We start from the raw sequence: 24,846 nt of genomic DNA, 5'->3' as shown, positions 1-24,846 counted from the left end.
ACATTTACTAACTAGTTTTTGTAAACTTTTGATCCTCCCTGCTCCCATGTTTATCCACATTTTATTTGAGTTCAAAATGTCAACATAAAATAGCACTCTAAAACAGAGTTCTCAAATCATAGTAAGTAATCAAGATTAGATGTCTCATTGCTCACAGAAAGAACATCTTATTCAAGAAAGAGGAACCAAGGGAGCACTGGGTGGCTCAGTGGGTTAAAGCCTCTGCCTTCAGTTCAGGTCATGATCCCAAGGGTCTGGGATTGAGCCCCACACTGGGCTCTCTGCTGAGCAGAGAGCCTACTTCCCCCCCCCCCTCTCTCTGCCTGTCTCTCTGCCTACTTGTGATTTCTGTCAAATAAATAAATAAAATCTTAAAAAAAAAAAAAAGAGAGAGGAAGCAAATCATTGTTCCCTAATGAAACATAAGTAATTACATTGTGGGTTAGCTGACTCTTAGCTAATCCCCCAACCCCAACATATTCTGCTCTGACTGTACCATTTATACAGAAAGTTCTAGCATCAATTAAAAATGGAACATAGGTGAGGCACCTCGCTGGCTCAGTTGGTGGAGCATGCAACTCTTGATACTGAGATTGTGAGTTCAAGCCCCACATTGAGTGTGGAGATTACTTACTAAATAAATAAATAAATAAAACATACACACCCATTTTTGAGGAAAATATTAAAAATTTTTACTGGGTAAAAAATTTTTAAAAATTAAAAATTTAAAAAATTTTACTGGGTAAAAATATTACTGGATAAGTGTAACGATGTATTTTACGGCACATAATTTAATATAAAGTGTATATGCCCAATATAACCAAATGTATACATCATTTATGAATTTATTTTTGAGTTTACAATGTTTCAATTCCTAAAATATTAACAATTCTTAATGTTATTTTATTGTCCTCAAGCAATTAGTTCCTATAATTTGAACTGTAAAAACAAGACAATACATATTTTTTTTGCAATGTAACATTCATTATGCACCATTTAAACACACAGATGACTTTATATGTCCCTAAGATTTATTTTAGAAGTTTTAAAGCTAAGACAAATACAAATTGAATCAAAACAATTTAAAATGTGAGCAATGAAAATGTATTTCAAAACTGGTTAAGCCTAAAGAATATTTTAGAACCTAACTGTGTTTTAGAAAGTTTGTGTCTTCAATAAATTCAAATTGCTTCCTACTAAAAATAGAAATGATAAAACTCAAGAGTATGTATGTATTTGTATATAGCATGGTGTAGGTGAGAGGTTTTCAAACCTTTTCTCCCATTCTTTTTCCATTCAAACAAAATTTTTCATGTTAGCGCAATAAACAGAACAGACAAAAAGTGGTAACTGTTCCAATGGGAGCACATGTGCACAGGTTCAGTTTTCCTATCTGTAAAATAGGGATAAAAAAATGACATCTAGTGCACCAGATTGATAAGACCAAGAAGTAAGAAAGGTAAGAGGCTTAGAAAATCTCCCTGAGGTAAACAGAGCTGTTTAAATATTAACAATACTAGGTAACTTGATAACCACAGCTGCTTCTAGTTTTAAACCAATGCATACACAAAAGTAAGTGTTCAATAAAATTTTCACTGAAGCTTATTATGAAATAGTATTTTTATTTTCATATCCATAGCTTATTGAAACCCTTAATTTAGTGTTAAAATTGTTCTTGTTAAAAAAGAAATGAGCAGTGTAAATAAAATTCCTAGTTAAAAAACTAGGGTTGAAAATGTAAGAATAATTAAGAATAGCTACTAGAAACTCAAAACCTACAAGCCTTTATTTAGCTCTTTGTATTTCTGATTTTATAGTCCATGCTTCAGGTTCTTTTCAAGGTTTGGAAGACAGACATTCAGGGCAGGGCGGGAGTGGGGGGGAGCGGGGTAGGTGGTGGCGGGGGCAAGTTCACCATGCTAAAAGAAAGACAGGAATCCCATGGAGATCAAGGCAGATTTGTAGTTAATATAGGCTCATGCCCATTTAAGCTTCAACACAGTGTTTCCTATTTTCTCATACAACTTAAGTTGTTGTTTGAGCCTTAAAACCAATTTCTTTCTACTTGGTTTGAAAAAAAACGTATTTCTGAATTAAAGTGTTTGGTATAATTATCATTTAGCCTATATTTCAAAAATGGAAATCTTACTTCTGTGGCATGAGGTGGGGGATGGGAGGAAGAGTTGAGGAGGGAACAGGGTGTGCTTTTCCATCCATTCTTCAAACATTCAAGTCAGACCTAAATACAGGAAGACCTACCTGTTTTACTCTTAAGAAGTAAAATGGGACATATCAAGGTTTACCTATATGCTCAGTTTCTCAACAATTATCATGGGAATGCCTTAAGCTTATGACCAAATTTTAACTGGACGCTGCTAATTTCATTCCAAAAATAAGAACTTAGTTACAAACTTCTGTCTAAGGTCCACAGCTCAGGTGTCTCAGCTGATTTTGCCTCAGTGGGATTGGGCATTACACTCAAAGAAAGATACCAGAATCTCAAGCCTGATCAATCTATTCACAGCAAGCAATCTGGGATATTTTCACATGACAGGAGAAGAAAATGAGGTCCATAATTTTCATGTCATATGTTGATCTGGGAAATGGGAAAGTCTACTAGCCAGGGACATACAGAATGACTGCCAAGTACCAATGATAAATTTCTAACTATAGAGATCCTAATCCCTACAACCATATGCATGGTTTTCTCCAACCCAGTTCAGCAGCCCTTCCGCAGGATTCAAAAAAGAAGACAAACAATTGCATGGATCATGGTATTCAGTGTGAGTATAACATAAAGACAAGGGCACTAGGAAGGAAGAGGCTTAGAAAACAGTGGTGAGTCTGGCAATAAATCCTTATTTTTGTGTTATCCAAAAACACTGGATGAAGACAAAAATCAAAATTTTAAAGCATCAACAGTTGGCTGCCTTAATACTCTAGTTGATTCCAAAATGTAGAGAACCACTAATTGGGTTTGGGTTTGGTTTTCTGATCATAATCCGAACTGCACTGCCACATGGGAAATCCAGGACACTATAAAACAATCCTTGTGATGTTAATTTGAGTTTTATGCATTTGCAAAATTTTACATGTCAGGTCTCATGCCTGGGAGTGACATTTATAACCTTTGTGAACAAAGAGATAAGTGGATCATTGTGGTATTTCTAAATCAGTAAGCATGGTAGGTACCCATGTTTCAGAAAGTATGACACGCTTACTCAGACCTCTGAGTAAAGTGACAGAGTAGTACAAGTAGTGACCAAAATGTTAGGACTTCTGGGAAATAGCAGTAAAGGGCAACTTATGTCATTCAATAAATAATCATGCTTAGAGAAAAGAGAAAAAACATAAGACACACTTCAAATTTTGAATGAAAGAGATCAAACATAATGAACATTAGATATAGAATTCTCTGGAACCCTGAGTTATATCTGACTTATTTAATCACTCACTAGGACATAATGTCTCCTCTTTACATCTCTAGGAGCTATTTCAGTTTGCAATGTGTCATCTGCACTGAATAAATGGTCAATGAGTCAGTTTAGTGATTAATACTTCATAAGAAATTTTATGTGCAATAATTTTATACATTTCTATTAAAATTACAGTAAAACATAATACAATGTAAATATAAGAGAGATACAGAAAAAAAATGAGTATGCCGGATTTAGGTTAAATATCCGGTTAAGACAATCAAGAGGCAGTTCTTTGTTTACTTCTCTTCCTTTGACTTCCATTTCCTCATTTAATTTCAGCTGTCACTTATTTTTCTATTTAAGAAACCCAAGTAGGTTTTCTGATTTCTTAGATATCAGTCTGAATGGCAACAACATAAAACCAGCAGAAAACCAGCTATACTTACTTAGAAAACATCATTATTTACAAAAGCACTTCCACTTCTAGAAAGAAATTCTGGTGCAGAATAAAACAGTTAAAGTAAAACAAAAATTGAAGCAAGCACAGAGAATACTGATAGCAATCAGGATACTTCTATCACTTACTATAGGAATGAGTTGCCAGTAACTGAACCACAAGGACCACAACACGAGGAGAAAATATCCAGGATGTGAAATCTATTTACATGTTAGAATTACATGTCAGTTCAAGTACATGAGTCAAGAGTAGCATCCTGATAAAGAACTGTGGCCTTGGTGCATCTGCTAGGGTTGAGTCTCATTTCTATCACTTACTAGCCACGTTGATAGTAAACTGTTCTCCTCATCTGTAAAACAGGGGTAATAATAATACCCATCTCACAGGGTTATCACGAGAGGACTAAATCAAATAATAATCCATGTAAAATACTTTGAACACATGATCACATAAAAGGCACTCAAAAAGCATGTGCCATCAATAACATTATTATAACCTTCTGGAGTGAAGATCACATTGCCATTGATCATGCAACAGATCAAGATCCACAGATGAACACTAACAAAATAAAAATGGACCTTCTGAAGGAAGGATAAACTGAAATGACCAAAGGATTCTCCTTATTCTCATCGTAACTACACGTTTCCATGTATCACATCAAAATAACAAACAAACACCTTAGTTAATCTGGGTTTCAGAGTAACATTGTATGTGTCTCTTTGAGAAAAAAAAGCTGACTGACAAAGAATAGTGTACGAGCAGTGAGATAAATTTTTTATATATGTTTCCCATAAACAAGTAAAATTAAGTATGTCTTAGACTTTGACAAAAGATCATGATCACAGATGGTTATTACGTGTTTCTTAAAGAATACATCCTGAAATGCAAACAAGCTCTGACAAAACTTTCTCTTTCTAGGCTTTATAATTTGTCTTTTCAAATATATATTCCCAATAACAGGACAAATTTCTCTTAAAAAGTTCAAAAGAATCTAGCTTGGTGCCTTATACTTAGGAAGCCTTCAATAAGCACTTATGATGCAGTTTTGAAGTCAGGCAGAAATAGGCTCAAAGTCCAGCTTCTACCCATACTGGCTGGGTGATGCTGAACAAATTTTTTGATCTTTTTCGATCTTAATCCTATTTGCACTATGAGCGAAAAAACACATAAACCACAAGAGTTTTGTGAAAATCAAATAAGGAAGCAATATGCAAAATATCTATCTATACAGGGTCTAGCACACAGCACTCATGTCATCCGCAAATGAGGATCATTTTTGTTTTTCCTTTCCGATCTGAATACCTTCTAATATTTTTTCTTACCTAATTGCCCTGGCTATGTCCTCTAGTACAATGTTGATTAGAGTGACAAGAATAAACTAACTAAAAAATAAATTTATCAAAGGATGTATAAGACCTGAATAATGAAAACTACAACATAGTGTAGAAAGAAACTTTTAAAGATCCAAATAAACGGAAAAACTTCCTGTGTTCATGGATTGAAAGGGTTAAAATTGTTAAAAGACAGCAATATTTCCCAAACTGGCCTATGGAGCCAAATGCAAACCTATAAAATTCCCTGCCTTTTTCTTCTTCTTCTTCTTTTTTTTTTTGGCAGAAATGAACAAGCTGACTTTAAAATTCACATAAAAATGCAAGGGAGCCCAAACAGTGAAAACTACCTTATAAAAGAAAAATGAAGTTAGAGAACACACACTTCTTGCTTCCCAAACTTACTGCAGAGCCGCAGTAATCAAGACAGTGTAGCACAGATGGAAGGATACACACACAGGTCAGTGGAATAAAATTAAGAGTCCAAATAAACCAATACATCTACAGTGAAATGATTTTCAACAAAAGTGCCACAACCATCCAATGGAGAAAGCTCTTTTCAACTAACAGTGCTAAGCCAACTGAATAGCTACATACAAAAGAATTAATTTAGAACCCAACCTTACACCATACACAAAAATTAACTCAAAAAGGATCAATGACTTAATTGTAAGACAAAAACTATAAAACATAAAAGAAAATATAGGTGTAAATCTTTGTGACCTTGGATTAGGCAACAGTTCAGCTGATAAATATGGGCTCCATTAAAATTTAAAACTTTTGTATGTCACAGGATGCTACCAAGAAGGTAAAAAGAAAACCCACAAAATAGGAGAATATCTGCAAATCACACATCTAATAAAATTTAGTATTCAGAACACACACACACACACACACAGAACTCTAATAACGCAACAACAAAGAGAAATAATCCAGTTAAAAACAGGCAACGAATATAAACAGACATTTATCCAAAATAGATGCACAAGTGGCCAATAAGCATACAATAAAATGCTCAAAATCACTAATCATTTGAGAAGTGCAAATCTGAGCCACAATGAAATACCACTTCACACACACTGAGATGCTATATAAAAAGAAGTATTACAAGTGTTGAAGAAGATGTGGAGAAACTGGAACCATCGTACGCTGCTTGTGGAAAAATAAAGTGGTACAGCCACTGTCAAAAAAAGAGTTCGATTGTTTCTCAAACACTAAGTTAGCATATGTACCAGCAATTCTATTAAATGATGAATGGAAAATGCGTGTCATATATCCATGTAATGTAATATTATTACACCCCCCCACAAAAAAACAAACAAATACAGACTGATACATGCTACCTGGATGAACCCTGAAAACATTATATTAAGTGAGAAGCCAAAAGCAAAAGGCCACATAATGTATGATTCCATTTATATGAAATGTCCAGAATAGGCAAATTCATAGAAACAAAAAATAGATTAATGGTTGCCAGAGGATGAAGGGAGAAGATTGGAAATGACCACTACCAGTTATGGATTTCATTTCTGGGTAATGCAAATGTTCTGGAATTAAGACAGTGGTAATGGTTCCACAACACTGTGAATAAACTAAAAACTATTGAATTGTGTACATTAAAAGAGTGAATCACGTTATATGAATTTTTTTTTAAGATTTTATTTATTTATTTGACAGACAGAGATCACAAGTAGGCAGAGAGAGAGGTGGAGGCAGGCTCCCTGCTGAGCAGAGAGCCCGATGCAGAGCTCAATCCCAGGACTCTGGGATCATGACTTGAGCTGAAGGCAGAGGCTTAACCCACTGAGCTACCCAGGCGCCCCACACATGTTATATGAATTTTATCTCAATTTAAAAATTATAGAAAAACTTGAAATCAGATCATTCCTCCCAAACTACATATCTAAATAAATGGAAAGATTTATTTTTTGTGGGAACATATACACATTGATTCTTATTTCTATACTCCCTCAGTAATGCCTCAAAAGTGTCAGTGAGCTGGCATTTTTTGGAAATCATTAAAATTCAGATTCTCTGTGTGCTATTGTGTAACTCCTCCGACTTCTACTCTTTTCTCTCCTGGTAAGCATCTTAAATTGTGTGGTTTTGAAGAAACACTGTTCATAAGTTTACATATATACATCTATAGCTACATTTTTCTTTCTATTCACCTATACCTACATCTATTGCTATTAATACAGAGGTAGACAGATAGATATAAATAGATGAAAGGAAAGAGAGATGATAGATAGGCACATATAAGAAATACACTAGGAAATATTTTCCTAATATGAAACACCTTGTCTTCCACAGATTCCTTCACAAATAGTGATTCATTTGCCAAAATTACACCACTGTGTGTATTAAATAATTTGCTCATTAGACAATATGCACTGTAAATCAAGTTATATACTTTATTTTAATATCTTAACCCTTTTATATCCTATGTCAACACTGAAATTCTACCAATGAGAACTTACCCTAAGCATAGGGCCATTTTGAAACACATGTGGCTCATCACAAACCACACAGTATTCATTCAATACAGGGATCCGCTGTTCAGCAAACTCAATTGTCTGAAAAAAAATAATAAAGAGAAATAATGAAGTCAAGTTCATAGATAATTTGAAAACCCATTAAAAGCTCAAATATTTCTGCAATGGATGGCTTGCTTGGATCTTACCTGCACTAGGAAGCCGCGGTCTCGTATTGGAATGCATTTGGCACCATTTGGCTATAAAAAAGCAAAGTAAAAGAAGAAAATAATTTTTTAACTCAGAGAATAGATGAATTACAGCCTTTGACTTTTTGAAACAGTGAATACAAGTGTGTGATCTAGGGTCACCTGTAATATGAATTAAATCACTGAACATGACATCAAGATTTTAGAGTTTATTATAATACACTTTCTGCCATTATAACCACAAGCCTTGTCTAAGCTAACCCAACAGCTTTCTTAATTTTTGATCTTCTAGTAAAAATGACTGGCATTTTTAAATGATCACAAAAGCTCATTTCCACTACTACTTACTGTCAAATGCTCTCATCTCCTCATTTAGATTATTTCCATCTTATTTTACAATGAGAATTATTCCTCCAAGGACATAGGAGACAGCTACTGAGAGGGTACACCACTAAACTATTGTACTGTATTAGGCTTAATTATACAGGAAGATGGTAAGACACTTTCTTTTACAGAATACGTGAAATTATCTTTTTTACGTGAAATTCTCATGGGAAACTTTCTATGTTAACATTTTAACATTATTTTCTAAGTGTCCTTTACACTTCCTTTTGATAGGAAATGGGTTTTTAGGGGTCCACCTGAAACTATCAATATACTTACATACATTTTCTTAACACAAGTATAATTTCATGGTATCATTTACAATGTAATTTTAGAAATAAAGCTATACAAGAGTAGCACAAATTTCTGAAGATGTATCTTATTTTTTTTTCAATGCCATCTACTGTTAGGTGTATCCGTATGTATGGTTAAGAGTCAAGTACACTCTTACCCCAGCACACACACGCATTTACTGGAAGAAAACAACATTTTTATCAATTGTTTTGCATAATTACTATACATAAGAGAGGTCTGTTTCTTTTATCTGAAATCGGCTTATAATGCTGATCGCTCCAAAGGTAAATGCTGTCTACGACGGACTCCCAGTAAAAATACCACCCAGAGGGCTTAAGCTTGAATACCGTTACCGTCCCGGCCCCATCTCCACCAAAAAGCTTCAGGATAACGTGACTTCAGTTTTATCAAGTAGACACTGAAAGCAGCTTTAAGCAAAGCTCTGGGATACAGAAGTAGAGGTTGCTTCTCTCCATAAGTTACTATGTTCATAGGCAAATGTCCTCATCCAGAAAAGGAAGGGCATTTAATTGTCGAATTTAATTATTCGACAAACTCTGTCCTCCACTACCGACGTACGAGCACTAGAGGCCAGATAAACCTACTTGATAAAACATTAAAGTGCCAGGCTCGCTTAAAAGGGATCAGCTTTGTGGATACGACCGACTTCCAGTTATAGCAGCATTCAGGGCCACGACAGGAATTTGGACTGGACCGTCCATCAACAGCTAGAGTTACTTATTTTTTCCCAGAGTCAAAATGCACGTGCCAGTACCGGTTGCCAGTGTCTGGCGTGCCGAGTTAACACCCCCAAAGAAACACACGGTAAATTCCCAAACATGAAAACAAAAACGAGCATCTCACTTCTTCCCTCTACCAGACCTGCCCAAACGAACCCCCCACCCCACCCCCACCCCCACCGCGGTCCTGCCCCTTCGCTAACACTGAGGAACTCAGGAGGAAAGTAGTTACGCACAGCAGGCTGGGAAGATGACGATGAAGACGGGGTTAAGATACCGATAAGCCCTGAGGTGAGAGAGAGCCTCCTGCCCTCTGCGTTAGGTTCCTTGAAAAGCTCCGTCTTGGAGGACTTGGGAGCGCCGGAGTAGGACTTGCTGAGCAGCTTGTGGCTTTTCAGTCCGTACAGCTCTTCCATTCTGAGATTACTGGAGTAAGATCGGCTTAACAGTTTGTGGGGCTTCAAGCCGGTGTTGTGCTCACACCGCGGGTCTCCGGAACAAGACCGAGTCAACAGTTTATGCGACTTGAGGGTGAGGCAGTCCTCTTGCTTGACGGCGGCGGGGCACGGCCGGTTCAAGAGTTTGTGCGACTTAATTGCCGGCACGGTCTGCTCCGCCCTCGGGTCGCTGGACAGGGAGCGACCAAAGGTCCTGTGAGACTTGGTGGCGCACACGTCGTCGGTCTTGACGGCGCTGGAACAAGTCCTCCGCAGCAGCTTGTGCGTTTTGGAGATCCCATCTTGCTCCGATTTCAGCTTGGATTTGCTTTTACCACAACCGGGGGGAGGGTAACTTGGCGACCTTGAAAACGGAACAGCAGTTACTACGAGGCAAACCGGGAGCGCGACACACCGCGGAGGCTCCGTCAACCGCACAGGGCGACAAGGCCCGCCTCGTGGAGCTACAGCCCGTCCCGCGCAAAGAGAAAGTGCGAGCATGCGCACTGCGAGCACGGCCGCCGAGCCGCCATCTGCACGGCCGCCGAGCCGCCGTCTGCACGACCGCCGAGCCGCCATCGCAACCACGTGGGACGGAAACAAACCCTCCGAATGCGGAAACGAGGAGCCACGTTTTTGAGGGAATCGACAGGACCTAGTCCGTCCTCTGAAGTCACACAGAACATGCGTGGATGCCGAGACCATCTTAAAGAATGCTCGGAAGGACCTAACTGTGGAGTAGCCCGTGGTCAGAATCGAGAAAGACAACCGACAAGTCATCTGCTACCCACCTGCGCAAGGTAGAAAATAAATGCAGGGGAGATTTCACCTTCTTCTCTGACAGCTTCTTATTGTGCAGGCAGTTCGATTTGTCTTTGCTCTGTTTCCACTGCTGTGTAACGAATGTCTGCATGATCCTGTCAATCCAAAGGAACTCTGTCATCACAGTTCCAAGAGAATTTAATAGGACATTTCCGTATTACGTGGAGGGCGTATTTATCGAAGGAAAATCAATGCACGGGAATTGGTGAGATTCTAACTTCGAATCATACGAGATTGTCCCGTATGTAGGAAAGCCCCATGTAGGAAATGTCTATGACTTTACTGCATTTTTGTTAATAACTCATTGATTACTGCAATACAATTAATAACGTGAACGATAAAAGAAGTGATAAAATTAGGGACGCCTGGATGGCTCAGTCACTTAAGCATCTGTCTTCGGCTCTGGTTATAGTCCCAGGGTCCGAGATCAAGCCCTGCATTGGGCTCCCTGCTCAGCAGGGAGACTGCTTCTCCTTCTGCTTCTGTCCTCCCCCTCCCCCGCCACTGGTGCTCCTGCTCTCTTGTGTACTCTCTCTTTCAAATAAATAAATATCTCTTTTTAAAAAAAGAATTGATAAAATAACAGGCTATAAACAGATTTAGAACGGCAGCCTTTAAACAACTTTAGCCAAAGTTCTTTAGCCAAAAGCAAATTCGGAATTATTTTGCTGGTGCCAGAAACACAGTTTTGAAATAATGTTTGATAGTAATTATGATTTTATCACTTAAGATACAAGTAAAGTCCATTTCTTTTCAGTTGATTTGCTTATGCAATTTTCTTCATGAAAAGGGAAATAAAATGAAACCGTGAAATCGTTAAGTAAAAGGAAAACACGTAAAACTGATTCTATGGCAAAATATGAAATCAGCAAATTTTCTCTCTCTGCACAGCCCATTCACTTTAAAATACACTGTTTAAAAAAAAAAAAAGCAAGCAAACAAACAAAAAACTAAACTGTATGTCTTGGGGGGCCTGGGTGGCTCAGTCAGGTAAGTGACCAACTCTTGGTTTCAGCTCAGGTCATGATCTCAGGGTCATGAGATTGAGCCTGGGGTGGGAGCACGGAGTTGGCTTGAGATTTTCTCTCTCTCTCTCACCCTCTGCCCCTCCCCTTCCTGCATATGCATGCTCACACTCTCTAAAACAGCAAGTAAATCTTTAAAAAAATAAAAATAAATTGTGTGACTCTAAAAAAGCCTTTAGTGACCATCATAAAGCAGGAATTTGATAACTCCTGATCTCAGTATTTTCTAAGTCAAGACCACAGCACATCACTGTTTTTGTAGCAAAGAATTCTGGAACATCATCTCAGACTCTGTCACAGCATTGTTTTCTGAGAAGGGTCCCTGAATGCGACAGCTTCTCAGATCCTTGAACCTGGGATTCAAGTGGCAAGGGCAGAGGGTCCATGAAGGCTGAGATTCAAGTGTGAAATTTTACAATTAAGCATTCTGTATACAATAAATTAAATATTCTGTTTTCTTTTTTTTTTTTTTTTAAGATTTTATTTAGTTATTTGACAGAGAGAGATCACAAGCAGGCAGAGAGAGAGGAGGAAGCAGGCTCCCCGCCAAGCAGAGAGCCCGATGCGGGGCTCGATCCCAGGACTCCAGGACCATGACCTGAGCCGAAGGCAGCGGCTTAACCCACTGAGCCACCCAGGCGCCCCCAATATTCTGATTTTCTTTCAAAAGTCAATTCAGCATTGTCTGCTTTTTATGTTCTTCTCAAGTTATTTCTGACACAGATTGCTTTTGGAGCAGTTTATTGCTTTTGGAGCATTTATTGTTATATATAAACAAAAAAAAAATAATTGGTACCAATACTTACCATTTATAATACACCAAGGGGTAATGCTTATAACAGATTTTTTTTTTTCTTTTAACTCTCAACACCCTCAGGGAGCTATTATTCTACACATTTCACAAATAAGGTTAAAGACATAAATCTTCCCAATTTAGCCTGGTTAATAAGTGGCAAAACCATAACACCTATGTTATCCAGTACAGACTGACTGATGCTAACATATGCTACTCAAACAGGTGTGACTCTTAGCACGAAGACCATTATCTATTTCTCAAGATCCTCAGTTTCTATCAAATTATCATCAATAACTAGAAAGTACAACCTCGACTTAGTACTCCAGCCTTTAGTCAGTGAGCTTAGATGAGTTCAGAAGAAAGGCATTTCTGGAATATTTGGGGGCCTTTTCAGCTAGAGAGGTAGTGAGGAAGAAGGGGTTAAAACTGCACTCAATGATGTGGTCTTCAGTAAATTCACCTTCAAGCTCAGGCTAATGGAATTTTTTTTTTTTTTTAATTTAACACTTTACTTTTGAAGATTTTTTTCACCCAAGATTTCAGCATGATTTAAGTTTAACAGTAATATTAGGGTCTTCATTTGTCCCTGTACCTAACCTGAAATCCCCAAGTGATACCACTCTTCATACCAAGCAGATTCAGATTCTTTTTCTCCTATAAGAAAATTGCCATTCCTATATACTGTTCCATAAGAAACCTAACAAGTGCTTTTCTAATTCTTGATAGATGAACTGGAACAAAAAAATAAATAAATAAAAAATAACTATAGCTAAAGTTGTTCCAACTTTGTATTGCATTAGCATTCCAAAGTGTGACCTCAGCATCTGAAACCAATAGCTCCTCAACTTGGACCCCAAAACCCCTAGATGTTCTTGGATTCAAAAGGTGGAGTCAACTGTCCTGTAACACAGTTAATGTTGTGTTCAGCGTCCATGGTAATGTGAAATATACATAGGAACACATGTGGTCTAAAGTCACCTCTTGATACCTGAGAGCCATCCAGAGATTTTAATGCTCCCACCGGTGTTTGTGTTTACTATTATGCCGGCACTGTGAAGAGTTACTACAGTTGCCATTGTCAAAGATCAACTACACAAGACGATGTCATAGTCAGCTGTTTCAACAAAGGTAGTTCCAACAAAGAAAAGGGAGTATATGTGGGCTAAGCTATGCTTTTCTTCATGCTGATTTCAAAAGGAATATGCACTGGAGGAGCCAGCACTATATTCAACCTGTAGTGGTCTAACAGCTTCAGTGAGATTGCATTATGCATCAAATCAAATGAACGTACTCATTTGACAATTGAAATCTGACTTTTATTTTAATTTGCACTTCAGTTATACATTGTATTTCATTTTATAAATGCAAACTCAACAGATGAAGAATTTATACCTAATTTTATGTTTGTTTGTATTTAAGGCAATCCTGGAGATTTGCAAGGCTTTTTGTTTTTTCCTTTTAAAAACAACTTAAGTTTGATTGATGCAAATTCAGCATCAAGTCATATATCATTTAAGAGCCTGGTGGTGGGTAGTAAGGAGGGCACATACTGCATGGAACCCTGGGTGTGGTGCATAAACAATGAATTTTGGAGCACTGAAAAAAATTAAATTTAATTTCATTTAAAAAAAAAAACTTGCACTTAACTATTCACTGTTTTAAAAAAAGATGAATATTTCCATGGCCTATGCCATATTTAGCCTTTGAATGATAGATACTTTATATGAGGCTGACCACTATACTACATCTGTTTTGGGTCAATACTTATTTTTTTCTTTCGGGCTCTTTTAATGCCTTCATGTTCTCCCAATATTCATTCAGTGCCAAAAACATATCCCAAGTCTTAAATAAAGCAAAGGGATTCCTATGATTATATGAGAAGCAGGTTGGTGGATGGGTCAAAAGTATTGATCTGAGGTCAGATTCTGGCTCTGCCACTTTCTCACTGTGACCTTAGCACCCTGCTTAATCTCTCTGGGTCTCGGTTTCATCATCTAGGAAATGTGGATAGTAACAGCACCTGCTGGATAGCACTGTGGTCAAGATCCAGTGAGTTAATGTACATAAAGTGCTTAGAATAGCACTTCACATACAATAAGCACTGTGTATGCATTTGTTCCTGCAATCGTTATTAAGCCCGTCTAGTAGCCAGAAACACACCAGATAAAGAATCACAGGAAAAGTTTAATGAGTGTTTCTTATTTGCTGAAAACAAACCAGAGTAGTGATAACAAAAGGCCTAGATTTTGAGTCTGCCTTCTTAACTTGCTATGTTTCTGGAAAATTTCAGTTTTCTCTTATGACTTACTGTGAGGATGAGATCATATTTTTGGAAATCATGTAATTTTAGACTAGAAAGGATAACCAGCAAACCCAGTTATTTATAATTTAAGGAAAAATAAATTAAGATTAAAATTTAATAGGAATCTATTAAGAAAAAGTTCTAGCCTGTATACTAAACTGTCCATAGAACTAAAATTTACCCTTAGAAGTAATTAACCTTTTTAATATGTTAAACATTTAGATGGAAATATTAATGAAATGTTACATATTCTATAAAGCGATTAAACAATGAATACAGAACACAGCTTTCCTTAATTTCTCAGAGTTAGAATTATACACATCATTTCTTTTTCTGAGTCCAAACAACATACTCAGACATCATTAAAAGGCAGAAAGTTACATATTCCAAGATTTCTGTGTTTTTGCCATTCTTGGCTCATCTGGACCTACTTCATTTCACTTTAAAAAAAAAAAAAGTTAAGTGGCTAAAAAAGTACATAAAGTAAAACTATGGACTTTGGATGATAGGTATCAATGTACATTCATCAACATTAACATCATCTAACAAATGTTATCTTTCTGGTAAGACACATTGATAGCTGGAAGCCTACGCATATGTGGGGATAGGAAGTATATGGGAGATTTCTGTATCTTGTTCTCAGTTTTGCTGTGAACCTAAAAATGCCCTTTTAAGTTATTTAATTAGGAAAAAAAATTAAAAACAAGGAAGAAAATTGGGTGAGGGTAAAAAACATCACAGGAGGGGAAAAAAATACAGAAGATGTGCCAAGGTATGGTGGTAATCAACTTGGATGGCATAACATAGAGGCAGGCACTATGCTTAGCTCCAAGATCTGTAAGATATTAGCTCAACACAGAAAACAAAATCCAATTAAGAAAACAAAACCAGCAGCACCTGAGAGGGGCTCAGTCCGTGAAGCATCTGCCTTTGGCTCATGTCATGATCTGTGCGTCCTGAGATCAGACCCCAGGTTGGGCTCCCACCTCAGCGGGGAGTCTGCTTTCTCCTTCTGCCTCTCACTCTGCTCAGGCTCTCTCTCTCTCAAATAAATAAATAATATCTTCAAAAAACAAAACAAACAAAAAAACCAATTCCACTGGAAAAGCACACTTAATCCTAGTGCAGAAAAATAAGAAAATTTTTTTTTTTTTTTAATTTTTTTATTTTTATAAACATATATTTTTATCCCCAGGGGTACAGGTCTGTGAATCACCAGGTTTACACACTTCACAGCACTCACCAAATCACATACCCTCCCCAATGTCCATAATCCCACCCCCTTCTCCCAAACCCCCTCCCCCCGGCAACCCTCAGTTTGTTTTGTGAGATTAAGAGTCACTTATGGTTTGTCTCCCTCCCAATCCCATCTTGTTTCATTTATTCTTCTACCCACTTAAGCCTCCATGTTGCATCACCACTTCCTCATATCAGGGAGATCATCAACAGATGAATGGATCAAGAAGATGTGGTATATATACACAATGGAATACTATGCAGCCATCAATAAGAAAATTTTTAAGTGCTTATAAAGAAGCCACATGGCATTCTACAATGTGCTAAACATATGTTGTAAATTTAGTTTTAGAGATGTGCAATTCAAAACATTAAGGGTTTATTATCTAATTTTTATATATTCATATTTAAACCCAACACTGGGAATTTGCAAGAATACTACCATATCTTAATTTCCTTTCAAATGTGATCCACATATAACTCATATTTGCACAATGTCAAGTCATAAAAACTTAAGACAATTCTAGAGCTACATAATATATACAACCCTTTATAACACACACAAGCTTCTCTTACATAATAATCTCAAGTAAAATGACTGCAATACATTCCCTATGTAGTAAATGAAATAAAAAGTTTCAAAGTACTTTCTCTTAGAACATTGCTCAATAAAGACTAATGTCTGATGCCCAATTAAAATTCATTAAAATACAGGTGAATGCATGAACTGAATCATCGTGGAGGGTGCAAACCATGTGTTTAAATATATAATAATCTAATGATAAATTTAAATTGAAGTAAAATTTGTATATTCAGAAGAATAAATAATCCTTTAGGAATTCTCCAGTAATACAAATTCTTTTTTTTTTTTTTTTTAAGATTTTACTTATTTATTTGTGAGACAGAGAGAGAGAGCACAAGCAGGGGGAGCAGCAGGCAGAGGGAGAAGCAGACTCCCTGCTGAGCAGGGAGCCTGATGTAGGACTCAATCCCAGGACCCCGGGATCATGACCTGAGACGAAGGCAGACACTTAGCCGACTGAACCACCCAGAAGTCCCAGTAATACAAATTTTTATAGCTGATGTATATAGCATAGGATTTACTAAATTTAATTTTAACTATACGCTACCAAGTTTTACAAGTCATTTTGACTTGAGTAATTTTATGCTCATAAAATATAAATTCAATCATTGCATTAGAAAAGGTCCAAAGAGGAAATAAAGGGTTTATTTGAAAAAGGAATGATCATTTTAAGAGTGTAAGCAGAGGAGCTAAGCACAGTACAGTCAGCCAGGGCCAGTGGCTGTTGACTGTTACCACCTCTAGGCCCCAAGAACAAGCAGAGGGAAACTGTAACGAACCCAATAAGAAAGAGAGTTATGCATAGGCTATGGCCTAGAGCAGAGAAGAAAGCTTCATTTGAAGGACAAGTCAACTCAAGGTGACCTCTTAGGGTGGAAATCAAAGGCAATAAATACTCCCTTCTTATACTGTTTCTTCCTCTGTTGGTCACCTATAGCCACAGCGACACATTAGAACCTGCACCCACACAGATCAGCCTCCACAGGCAAGGGCAGGGAGGGAAGAGACCGGACCTGGGCAGGCAAACAAGGATGGCGGCTGCTTCAAGCGGGGAGCTCTGCCAGCTACACTACTGATGCAGTTCTTGGCATCAGATGAGTTCCTCTCCCGAGGGGCTCACTTCAAAAAACTCTTTTGATAAGAAACAGGGGAAAAGAGTGAGCAAAATGAGAAATCAATTCTTTTTCAAAGAAATTTTTTTTTCCCCCTTGGGAAACTTACTTCTTCAGCTGATGTCCCAGTCCAAATCGCTCTTTTGTAGAAATCTGAAAGACATCAACAGTGGGCACTGCAAAGGAAAAAATAATCAGTCGAAATGTTGAGCTGAAACTTAACCATCAGACAGGGAAAAGACCAAAAAGGAATATATATGATACAGTACATTATGTACACATACATAAATATATTATACATTTACATATTATATAGTATGTAAAACATATTTATACCCACATACATATTTTAAAATAGCATACACCAGTCCTATAACATTGCTATTTATGCTTCATATATATATATAGATTTTGGAGATCATTCTTGGTCATTAGATACCATACACTAACATATAACATACGTGCATATAAGAGTATCATATGTATAATGATGAAGAATCGCCAAAAAATATGTAAGTGTAAATAGCAATATGTAGGATAGTTTGTACATGATTCTTTAAGTGGAAGAGGCATGTTTGTATGAACAACACACTCTTTTTTTTCTTTTTGCAATAAAACAGTAGATGATGAGATATAGGAGACTTGCCTTTCACTAGGGGACCTGTCATGTGTTTTTACCAGGTACATGCATTTCTATAAGCTAATAACTATGATGTTTATGAATTTAATAATCTCTGAAAAAGTCACTCACCATTCATTCTTCATGGGTTTATTAAAGAATATCTATCTGAGTGTCCACTGTGCCAATCATTATAGATAGAATGGCAAAAAAACAAAACAAAACAAAAAATAAAACCCACATACACAAATATATCCCTGTCCCCATGAAGCCTTGGTCTAGTGGAAGGAGACAAACCAAAACTAGACAGATAGACTACCACATGGTGGTAAAGGTTCTGGGGGAAAATAACGAAGGGAAAGGGTCTTGGAGTAAAGGTTACATGGGAAAAATATGTTCCAGCACTTGATAGCATGGCAGAAGAAAAAAGTGTCCTATCCAGGGGAAATCACAATGGCACGGCCCCTAAGGGAGAAATGTGCCTCATTATTCTAGGAAGAGCAAAGAGACCAGTGGAGCCACAGAGCAGTGAACAAGGTATCCCTTTAGAAGCGGAGATCTGAGAAGGACCACAAGTGTGGCAGCATAAGATCTCTGTAGAAAACAAGGGGAGAAGTAGGAAAATCATTCAGGAACTTATTAAAGTAATTGGCAAGAGATGCTGTGGTCTGGATCGGTGGAGGTGGTAAACCATCTTGTTAACAGGACATTCTCAGACCACACATGTCCCACACTGGAAACCAAATTGGCACCCTCAATTTCCTCACCCCCTGGGTTGGCTATTACTCTGGGACACAAACACTCCACTCATCAAAGAAAACTGGTGCTAGAACCATCAATCAGTTCCTTTTCCAAAAGCATTCCAATCCTTGGGTACAGACTGAGGAACTGAGTGGACATCACTCAAATCTCTCCTGTCCCAAATCGAGGGCTACAGAAATTCAAAAATGAATAAAAAATCCTAACATCTTGGAAACTCAGCAGATTTTTATCTTATTATTTTTTGTTTTTAGAGAAAGATGACAAAAGTGGAACTTGCTGTGCTCTCTTAGAAGATTTAAGAAGACACAATTTCTTCCCAGGTAGATGGAATAAAATAACTGGGGAGATGGAAGCAGAGAAACAAAAGGGACCTGTTTTTTTAAAAATGCAGAAAAATCCAAAATGCACTAGAAGAACTGAAATTATCACTGGAAGAAACTGTATAAGATGCATAGAGAGAGAGAGAGAGGGAGAGAAAAGAGATATAATAGACACAAATATTTACCCTGGATATATAAATTATTCCTACAAATAAATGATACAAAGACCAAAACTTATTTAGACTGTGAATAACAGTCTGATGAAAATAAACATCAATATTTTACCAAAAGGATAAATCTTCTAGGGAAATGTAAGTTACAAACACTGACTCAACTAGCAGTATAAAATCTGGATGACTTAAATTTTAGAATATACTAAAACAGCTAATAAGATGGTACTTCCAAAAATGTTCCAAGATTCAAGTGATAAAACTTGTGTTATTATTAAATTAATGAAATTAATTATTACTATTAATTAACTTGAATGTATTCAGAAGATATTAATAATCAGTGAAACTGGATGCAGAGTGTATGGGGACATGGAGTACTACCTTGGCAATTTTTCTGTAAATCTAAAAATGTTTTAGATTTGTATAATTCTTTTGAGGGATAGAGCGAGAGAGCATGTGTGTGTGTGTATGTGTGAGAGCAGGAAGAAGGGGCAGAGAGAGAATCTTAAGCAGACTCCACACTCAGCGAAGAGCCTGATGCGGGGCTCAATCTCATAACCCTGAGACCATGACCTGAGCAGAAATCGAGTCCGACGCTTAGCCAACTAAGCCACCAGGCACCCAATTTTTATAAAAATTTCCTCAAGTAATAGCTTTCTGATAACTAATGATCAGTTAGAAAATAAACTGGAATATAAAAGTCCCATTAAACTAACAAGTACTCATGAATAAATTTAGCTAAAATTACTGACCTCATGCAGAAAAACAGAAAACAAAAAACACAGAACGGTACTGATACCTAAAACTAAAAACAACAAACAAGCCTTCCTTTAAAGGAATAAAAATGTCTATCCTTCCTAAATCTATTTAAGAGTTACCTTAAAATAACCAAATAATTCCCCAAGAGGGTTCAGTTTTAGGGACAACAGACTGAGGAAGAACTTGACAGAATGCACTACAGAAACATTTTCATGTTTTAAAAAAGGTGATGGTTACTCGATTTTTCCTAGTCTTTCATATAACGTAGGTTGGGAAGGCAGTAAGTGAGGGATGCTTAAGATACTTGGAAATGATCCTAACATTCATCACATACATGTACAGTACCAATGATGAGATGATTTGTACAGAAAAACATTTTTAATAATGTTGGCTGTTTATCGCATTAAACTGAAAGCAGCCTTGCCCTTCAAATCAGAAACTAGGCTTATACAAGAGCAATTCTGAAAAAATACATAATAAGAAAAATCATGTCTTTTTATTTAAAATGTATTTCCTCATATACAAGGAAAATAGTCCTTATCTTTAATATTAAAGTGGATAAGGAGGTGTATTTCTTTAATTCTTATCATTCCTGTTCACTTACAGATATTTTGTCAGATTAGCCCTGATCAAATATTACAGCTCAAATAAGTATTATTCATACATTTCCAAAACCTAGCAATGAATTTTTTCAAAAACAGCTGTTAACTAGGTCAGTTTCAACCTTGGATTATTCATAAAACTTGTTTGAGGTGAATTAAGACCAAAGGGTACCACTAAAAATAAATACATAAAAGGTAATAGTAAGGAAAAAAAGGGAAAAAATAGCCCAATAAGTACACATAACAAAACACAAGCAACACCAAAGTAGATGTCTTACAAATGAACAAAATTAAAACACTTCAGACACAAGCTAGCAGAGGTTTCTAAAGTATTTTTACCTTTTTTTTGAGGGGGAACTATTATGACCCAATAAACTTATGGTTGGCCAAGTTTGTCTCATTCACAAAATCAGAGTCATTCTGAGGTTTGAAAAAAAGAAGAATCCTCATGTTTCCTTGGTTTATAAACTATTAGGTAGGCAAATCAACCAATAGAAATGAAAACAGAAGGACTAAATTATGGATGAATTGTAATACCAAAGAAGGTGTACCAAATAATAAAATCATCTAAATGTGAATTGGAATATAATTATTAGAACATTTACCCCAAAAAAATTTTGTTATGCAAATGTAGTAAATAAATATATATTTATGAAAATATAGCAAATCTTTAAAGAGACATTGAGAAGGAAAATCTCTGCCTAAAATTCAAGATTATATTTCAAAAATGAGTAACAGTGGTAAGATTACATAAAAGCATGCCACATTCTCATCTCACACAGATGGAGTAGTGTGAGTAGAAATGAACTGACCCAATTTTGTTCCTAACCCTGATAATTTAAAAAAAAAAAAAAAAAAAAAAAAAAGTTCAAACATAAGAGCTGCTCTTTCTTTTAACCACAAACAGAATAAAACCAAATGATCACATATCAAATCCCTAAAGAAAGAAAAATAATTAACCATACAGCACGGTATTTGGGGGAACAGCAAAAACACATATACCTATAAGCTGGAATATTGTGCAGATATTAAAAATTATTCCATTTCAGAATATTTAATGACTTGAGAACAGTCTCATGACATAATAATAAGGTACATAAACTACGCAGTTCAATGTCAACTTTATGAAAATGAGCCAAGCGTGCACAGGAAAGAGAAACACCAAACTATTTGCAGGTTTCTCACTATAGAGGGATTATGAGTAATTCTTTTTCTTTTTTATTGCATTTCTATACATTTGAAATAATCACAGTAAAAATATGTAACATCTAGTTGTCTCTGCCTGGCATTAAATCATATGCTTTTATATTAAGAGTTGATTATTTAAGTAGAAATCATTATACAAAAATAGAAAAGAGGTGACTCAACAGAAACTTTTTCAAAATAAGAAATTTTCCTACGTATTTTTTTCTTTTTTTTTTAAAAGATTTTATTTATTTGAGAGAGAGAGAGAGAGAGCATGAGAGGAAGAGAGGTCAGCTGGAGAAGCAGACTCTCTGCTGAGCAGGAGGGGGAGCTGGTTGGAGCAGTTCAGGGGGAGTGAGGGAGAGAAGATGAATGAAGTTGAAGAAGTCTGAAGAGAACTCGATGTGGGACTCAATCCCAGGACTCTTAAGATCATGACCTCAGCTGAAGGCAGTCGCTTAACCAACTGAGCCACTCAGGCACCCTTTCTATGTATTTCATCAGCTTGGAAGGTCAGGGATTTTTCTCGTGTAAAAGCTAATTGTAGACATAAGTTTCTTAATATGCCTAAAGAAAGACGTGCCAACATCACAGTAAAGGATGTGTGAAGATGGCCATGACTTCAAGAGGTGCTGTCGATATCCACATCCCTTGATTCTGGGTGGGTTTTCCAACTGCTTTGAACAATACAATGTAGTGGAAGATTCACTGTGCCTTTTTCCAGGCGGCATCCACAGCCTGTCTCTTGCAACACTTGCTTCCAGACTCCAGTACCCATGCTACAAGAAACCCGAAGCCACATGAAGAGGCCATGTGTAAGATCAACACTCAAGTTAAGAGGCCGCAGCTGAGCTCCAAGATGACACACACATCCACTGCTACCCCAAAGTTCTGCACCTTGAGCATCAGACCTAGCAGAGCCTTTAGTCGACATATGCTCTACCTACCATCTGACTTCAAAGGCATGGGTGACTCCAAGCAAAAACTGCTCATCTGAGCTCGAAGAACGGTTAGAGATGGTAAGTGGTGGTTTTAAGCCACTAAGTCTGGGGGTGCTTTGTTATTCAGCAGTATGCAACTGGAGCAAAATGAGTAGATACAGTGTATGTGTGCGTGTGCATGTGGGCCTGCACGCATGTGTATCTGTTGTAAATAACTATCACTTGAGATATAACAAAATCATCCTTTAAGACAGTGGAAAACAAAAATATTACTAAGATTTCCATTTTCAAAAATAGAAGTATGTTGTATTTATAGTTAGGCTAAATTCATCAGTAATCAAAGGTGGGATAAGTAAACATTAAAATGGAATCCTAGAATCAGAAACATAAATAATTAAATCTAAGGATAACCCAAAATACACCCTCTGAGCCCCTACTATAAGCAAAGTTCTCTTTTAGGTTTTATTTGCTTGTTTCACAGCAACTTGTCAACTTCTGAAATCTATACAACTAAATGTTGTATGTTTTTGTTTCCATAAGTTATACTGGCAGGGGCGCCTGAGTGGCTCAGTCGGTTGAGTGTCTAGATGCCTTTGGCTCAGGTCATGATCCCAGGGTCCTGGGATCGAGACCCACATCTGGCTCTCTGCTAGGCGGGAAGCCTGCTTCTCCTGCTCCTACTCTCCCTGCTTGTGTTCCCTCTCTTACTGTCTCTCTCTCTCTCTCTGTCAAATAAATAAATAAAATCTTAAAAAAAAAAAAGTTACACTGGCAATAAACCATCTTTGTTAGGATGCAAGTATATTTAAATACTATTATCAAGATAGCTGCAATTATGCTCAGAATTACCAAATGAATATTCTGTTGAGTGCACAATGCACAACTAATTCATATTCAAAATAATAAACACAGAAATAAAACTAACCTGGGCCATTTAAATACTGTGTAAGTGAACAGTGTAGTCGGACAATTATAGGTTCTGTTCGAATCACTTCCCAAGCCACAGCAATCTCCTCCTGTGCAAATATATTAAAAGATGAATTAATTTTATGGAGTTCTTGATTTCTTTCTTTTTTTTTTTTTTTCAAAATGAAACTCTTTTTTTTTTTTTTAATTTACTTTGAAGAAATACAAAAATCAGTAAGTCTCACAAATTACCTCACGACCTACTGGTTTGGAGAAGAATGTCAAAGTATTCTTAATTTTTGCCTTCTACATAGGAAAATTAAAGTTAAAATTTAAGAAATAATGAAGTACTAAGAGCCCATAAATTTCAGAATATATTAAAAGAACCAATGTAAAAATATATATATCATGTGTTTCTTCAACCAGTCATTGTATTTCTTTATAACCACTTTAACAAAATCAGCATATACTAGTAATATGAGAAACGAATATTTAATTTTTTCCAACAATACTGTTAGAAAACAATAAATGTTTTTGAATGTATCAATCATACTGTATAAATTGATACTTACATCCAGAAAGCTAACATCAATATGCAGATCAATATCTACATCATCAATGGCTCCATATTCCCTGAAAGCAAAGATTAACACTTATTTTTCCATTTTCCTTAAGATAATGTGTGCTCTCTCCTTTTCCTGATCTCTACAGAGAGCTCAGAAGTGAATGGAACATGAATTAACTAATTTCATGTAGTTGGACTGTCATCTTTTGTGATTATTTATACCGTCTAGACATCTATTTTTATAAACATGCTTTTGCATACATAAATTCAAGAACTGTTTGCTTCGTAGTTTCAAACATCCCCAGTTCTCTGTGGCAAATTCAACCATCCTCTCATAGGACCACTTGGTGTGCAGTGTGCTCTCTGAGAAGAAGAGCTGCTTCAAAGGGCAAAAAA

At 36.6% G+C, this 24,846-nt stretch overlaps 1 protein-coding gene across 6 annotated transcripts in view; it reads right to left on the bottom strand.

The window, feature by feature from the left end:
* Window positions 1-24,846, bottom strand: part of PARP8 (poly(ADP-ribose) polymerase family member 8) — a 178,323-nt gene that overhangs the window by 38,861 nt on the left and 114,616 nt on the right. For all 6 annotated transcript variants that reach the window (XM_045079542.1, XM_045079543.1, XM_004737907.2 and 3 more), the window contains 7 exons: window positions 24,458-24,518; window positions 23,905-23,995; window positions 17,731-17,797; window positions 10,537-10,662; window positions 9,545-10,109; window positions 7,891-7,941; window positions 7,688-7,783 (listed from right to left, as the gene is read on the bottom strand). In XM_045079542.1, the coding sequence (XP_044935477.1) occupies window positions 7,688-7,783; window positions 7,891-7,941; window positions 9,545-10,109; window positions 10,537-10,662; window positions 17,731-17,797; window positions 23,905-23,995; window positions 24,458-24,518 (1,057 nt within the window). The remainder of the gene's footprint in view (window positions 1-7,687; window positions 7,784-7,890; window positions 7,942-9,544; window positions 10,110-10,536; window positions 10,663-17,730; window positions 17,798-23,904; window positions 23,996-24,457; window positions 24,519-24,846) is intronic.

The sequence above is a fragment of the Mustela putorius genome, unplaced genomic scaffold (assembly GCF_011764305.1).
Source record: "Mustela putorius furo isolate JIRA1106 unplaced genomic scaffold, ASM1176430v1.1 tig00000407_pilon_pilon_pilon, whole genome shotgun sequence".
NCBI lineage: Eukaryota > Metazoa > Chordata > Mammalia > Carnivora > Mustelidae > Mustela > Mustela putorius.
The sequence above is the reverse complement of the archived record's forward strand: the minus strand, read 5'-3'. Positions and strand labels throughout refer to the sequence as shown.